This window comes from Formica exsecta, unplaced genomic scaffold, assembly GCF_003651465.1.
Source record: "Formica exsecta isolate Colony F162 unplaced genomic scaffold, ASM365146v1 scaffold405, whole genome shotgun sequence".
Classification (NCBI taxonomy): domain Eukaryota; kingdom Metazoa; phylum Arthropoda; class Insecta; order Hymenoptera; family Formicidae; genus Formica; species Formica exsecta.
This window is the reverse complement of record NW_021851290.1, coordinates 121,360-126,961: the sequence shown is the minus strand read 5'-3', so window position 1 is coordinate 126,961 and position 5,602 is coordinate 121,360. Positions and strand designations below refer to the sequence as shown.

Genomic DNA, 5,602 nt, shown 5'->3' with positions numbered 1-5,602 from the left:
ATTTAAGTAATTATTATTATTATTATTAATTAATCTTGAATAATTTTATTATAATACATGATGATGATAATGAATGAATAAATATATAATACCTGATATACCCGATTGATGTGGCTATTTTACGTGAGCCATACAGAGAGGGATACTGCGGCACACCACGGCTGTTTGGTACGTACAATTGTTAGTGCTGCGTAAATAAGCATACACATGCGGTGTCTGCGTAAAGAGGTGACTAGGATTATGCTTTCTCTGAGTGCCGTCTAATAAGGCTGTGTCTCGGTGAGGCGTTTAAAAGATTGAAGGCCGATCTATCCTTGGGCATCTATGGACAGAAAACCTGCAATACATATGTATAAATATAAATACATTACGTGCTATTATGAGTGGACATTTGCCTGCTTGCCAATAGTTGGATGAGCGATAGTAATTATATACATCCTGACACACTGATGATACTTACCTGTTAAAGTAAAATCGAACTTGACGATCATTTGAACATGGATTCCCTCGGGGGTAGAATAGGTGCGGTTGGGAGCTACTCGCCGAGATGCACGCACTCATTCAGTAGTATTAGAATTGGGAGGTTTCCCCATGCGTCGACTGATAAGGTTATGTTTTGACGGGACGCGCGGAAACGAGAGGTTATTTCACTCTCACTTTTGGATAAAGACCTGCAATAGATTGTATATTATTACGTAAAACAATGACAATTATTGCTTGTCGTAAACGTTTGGAATGAGTAATCGCGGGTATAATAACACACTGTTAATGCTCACCTGTCAATATAAACGCGAACCCGACCTTTTGAGCATGAACCACGCTCTCGGTAATGAATAGAGGCGAAACAACATTATTCGCCGAGACAATCATTGAAGTAAAAAGTATAGATAGGAAACATCCTAAGAAATTGATAGTAGTCACCGAATCTGGGAATTTTCCACTAGAATCTGGGAATTACTAAAAATTGGTTTAACAACGCCGTGAATGACATAACGGTTTTAAATGGATAAAACAGGATTTTACATCCTTTGTTATTATGAACTCGGGAATAATTTATGTATATAACAGAATAAACTGGGATACCTAGATTCTGGTGGTATCTAGTGGTTTGCAGAGTTTTTTGCGGTTTCTTTAGATATAAGTCGAATAATATAATATTAGCATTAACAAAAATCTGATGCGACTGGAGCAAAGGAACAACTGAGCTCTGAACATAATGGAGCTCACCTATGCGCTCTAATACGTCGGCCTGTTGCGCGGCCTCACCACCACGCCCCCGGGCCCGACCGAGCTCGATAAATTGTATATTCGGTCATCGCATAATGAATGAAAAAAAATAAGTGTAAGGAATTACCAACTCAGGGAAGCTCGGATCTCCCAGAGCTCGGCGCGAGGGGAGTTATGGTCCCTGATTCTCCCGCGTCGTCATCAAGCGTCGGGCCTTATATATCTAGGGATGTTTTGCGTAGCGGAAACACATCAGGATACCGACCTTCGAGAGAGATGTTATCCTCTGTGGCAATAAAAAAGACACCGCCCAAACAAGGAATCGACGCTATGGATATCTATATTAGAGCCATCGAGACAGCAGTATCCCTAGAGGATCACGTTCCCCTAGCTTATAGGGATAAAGTCCGTTCAGCAGTAAATCTTGTTACTAGCTGTATCGGAGAACTCGCCTTAACAGTTAACAAGCTGGAATATGCTCGGAGCTATATACTAGCAAAACTGAATGGCCAGGACGAACAGATTTGCGCTCTACGGTCGGAGATAGAGACTCTGGGTTCTCAATTAAGGACTCAGAAGAATATAGATGAGAATCTTCTTAATAACAATGAAAACCCAGCAGTAAGACCTGCCAGCGTTTTACGAGGGGATTCTGACGATACCTGGGATCCGGATACTAATTTAACGATGAAAGAACAAGCCGAAGGACTAAGTGCACCGACCATGGAAGTGGACTGGTTGCAGAAACAAACAGAAAGGCTCGAAGATAAGATCATGGAAAAGTCTGTGGAGCTGTTGGAGTTGGACGTTGCGACTGAAGCAGCCCTCATAAATCTGATGCCGTTTGGAAACACTAGCGATGGTGAGGGAAAAAAATGATCGGGCAGGACGAGCTCGTAGGTGCGGTGAAACCAGTCGTTCTAGGGGAAAGCCACCCCGAATAATAAACCAAACACAATTGGAAACAAACATGGACATGAGCACGAAAAATAAAGATACCGTACCGTCACAGGGGTTTCGGAGTCCCAGTGGCAGGCCTGTGAGTTCTATGGTCCCTGGAACTCACCGGTCTCCATCAAGCGCAGGGCCTTTTCCTTCGTTGACGACGGGCGAGGAGAATAAAGAAGTTACCGCCGCAGAAACACTGATTCTCATTGGCCGGGAGGAAGACTCAAGAGACCCCTTGGAGGCTGCATTCGTAGACTGCCTTACCTCTCCGATAGGAGGAGGAGAATTTCAACAACCTGGAACAGTCGGAGAGGGTATCGTGGGGACTCCACTAACTAGGGGTACAACGTTAGCGGTAACTGAGACTAAGGCCAAAAGGAAGGCCCTTATCTCTCCGGATACAATAACGCCAAGTGAGGAAGAACGGGAAGGTGAAGTAGGCTCAAGGGAAACATCACCCGCAACTCCTAAAAAGGTAAGAAATCCTAGGAAAAAGAGACCGTGGATAGATGTCGCTGAAAAATTATCTTCAAATCGGCTGTCCACGGACACCGATAGAAGCTCCAAGTTGGACTCCACAATCAAAGAAGCAAAGAAGAAAGCTCCCAAAAAGAGTCTCAAAGCTAAAAGCAGGATTGAAAAGATCCTGATTTCCTCGGAGGACGAAGAAGCTGGATTGGACTTCGCGCCACAGGACCTGAAAATAATGGGGGCGGTAGGCGTTGGCTCTTTAGGACTGGACTGCATTGCGAATGTGGAACGCATGCGCGCGAAAAGCAAAATTTGCAGGGAGGAATCAGCGGTAAAATAAGGAAAGACCCCGAAAGGGCCAAAGAGACTATCAACACCTTGATATTTAAGGCGGAAGCAACAGGGGACCCGTCCCATCTTAAGCTCAGAAATAAAGAACTAGCCGCACAAGTGGAGAAGCTCAAAAGAGAAGAAATTTTGAGAAAAAAAGGAGATGGAGGAAATGAGAAGCCTCATTGAGGAACTCAGGAAGGAAGTACTCGAATTGAAGGACAAGTTAGATGAAGCAGAGGAAGACAGAAAAAAGCTAGGGCAAGCCAAAGGATTGCAGAATGGAAGATGAAAAAAAAGAGGACAGAAATTAGAAGGAGACGAACTGGACAAAAATACTTACCAAGAAAAAGTATACTTATCTCCCACTAGAAACAGGCTAATTGGTGACCACACAGCTGAACATCAACACGAGGAAATTGGAAAGCCTGGACACGCACAAACCCTGGAACCTGAAAAAGAAAAAGAGAAAGGTAAAGAACAAAACACAGTTGTGGATACACGTAAACAGACTAAGGACTGGATCAGGAAAAGAGCCGAGATTAGGAAGAAGGGAAAGACCGAAGACAGTAAGACGGGAAGTGAGGTGCGAAGAGGTAAAGAAAAACCCTTGCCCCAGCGCACCCCTAGAGTGAGACCTAGAATCACTTCGAACATTCAGATAGTTCCCCCAAAAACTGGTCAGGAAGCTAGGAATAGGAACAGAAACATGGACAAGAATACATCAGAGAGAGAGGGCGATGGAGGAGACAGCACAAGGGATGAATGGAAAGAATTTGCCAGGAGAAACAAAGGGAGGAACTTTGGAGGGAAAAAGGAACAAGAGAGAAACCCGTCCCAAAAGGTAGTCACCGGTAACGCGAGCGGCTTGAGACCTGCGAAAACAACCCGTAGACCTCCCAAGACCGCTGCGGTTATGATCACCAAATGGGACAATGATCTTTCATATGCAGGAGTACTTAAAAAAAAAGCGCGCGAGGCTATTTCACTAAATGAATTAGACAATTCAAAAAATAGAAATACGCACCCTTAGAGTGAGACCTAGAATCACTTCGAACATTCAGGTAGTTCCCCCAAAAACTGGTCAGGAAGCTAGGAATAGGAACAGAAACATGGACAAGAATACATCAGAGAGAGAGGGCGATGGAGGAGACAGCACAAGGGATGAATGGAAAGAAGTTGCTAGGAGAAACAAAGGGAGGAACTTTGGAGGGAAAAAAAAGGAACAAGAGAGAAACCCGTCCCAAAAGGTAGTCACCGGTAACGCGAGCGGCTTGAGACCTGCGAAAACAACCCGTAGACCTCCCAAGACCGCTGCGGTTATGATCACCAAATGGGACAATGATCTTTCATATGCAGGAGTACTTAAAAAAAAAGCGCGCGAGGCTATTTCACTAAATGAATTAGACAATTCAAAAAATAGAAATAGACAAGTCAAAAATTAGGAAAGCGGCAAACGGGGGCATGATCATAGAGATCCTAGGCCCCAATGGATCTGATAGGGCCAATGCTCTCGCCGAAAAACTACGGAATGTTCTGCAAGATCAGGCAAAGGTAGCCAGACCCATAGTAAAGGGTGAAATTCGACTAGTCGGATTGGACGACTCTATCTCAGAAAACGAGGTCGCTTGCGTCGTAACCCAATACGGTGGATGCAAAGAGGAGGAAATCAAGGTAGGAACAATCCGCCCCATGAACAACGGTTTATTTACTGTCTGGGCGCAATGCCCGTTAAGTGCGGCAATCAAGACAGCTAACAGTAAGAAAGTTAGAATAGGATGGACAATAGCTAGGGTGGACCTGCTGGATGCCAGGCCAGTCCAATGCTTTAAGTGTTGGAGGTTTGGTCATGTTAGACTCACATGCACAGCTGAGGAGGACTACAGCAGATTGTGCTTTAAGTGCGGTGGGCCGGGTCATGCGGCCAGAGACTGCAACCTCCCGTCATCTTGCAAGATCTGCCTATCGGAGGGTAAAAACCCTAATCATAGAATAGGATCAAATCTCTGCACTGCGGAACATAGAACTGTCAAGAGTAGGGCAAGTTTTAGAACGGCCGGTCTAAACAGATTCGGAAGAACCGGCGAGGCACCAAATCCCTCTCAAGGGGCGACGCAAATGGACGTAGATGCGCATTGACATATTGCAAGCGAATGTCAATCGTAGCAGGCCCTCCCTAGACTTACTAGTCCATCAGGCTAGGGAGTCTGGGGTTGGCCTGCTGCTAGTTTCGGAACCGAACTACTAAATGGGGATATTCCCCGGACAAACTCTGATGTACTGATGCGCGTCGTTAATACCATGAACTGTATGCAGACGGGTTAATACCCTTCAACTGTAAATTTTCCGTAATCTTGCGAATTCTGTGTCTGGGGATTTTCTGGGGATGTCCCTAGATTGACCTCAAACAACTAGTTTTGAAATAAATACATATTAGAGCGTAAAATTTGATATAACGGCTTAAGGATCAAGATATTAAGTAATTAAGGTAGGATAAGTAAATAAATTAATAAATAAATATGGATAAAGGAATAAATAATCTAAACGTACTAGACCAAGGGAACTCGGAATCCCCAGATCTCGGCGAGAGGAGAGTTCTAGTCCCTGACTCTCTCCCGTCGTCATC

General features: G+C 44.5%; 1 protein-coding gene across 1 annotated transcript; it reads left to right on the top strand.

Moving 5' to 3' along the window:
• Positions 1-4,440: 4,440 nt before the first annotated feature.
• On the top strand, positions 4,441-5,115 carry LOC115240097. The gene has a single exon (XM_029815065.1). It carries the CDS (start codon positions 4,441-4,443, stop codon positions 5,113-5,115), a length of 675 nt encoding a protein of 224 aa, XP_029670925.1.
• Positions 5,116-5,602: the final 487 nt, after the last annotated feature.

Coding starts and splice junctions, on each gene's coding strand:
- LOC115240097 (XM_029815065.1), top strand. CDS start 4,441: ATGATCATAGAGATCCTAGGCCCCAATGGATCTGATAGGGCCAATGCT.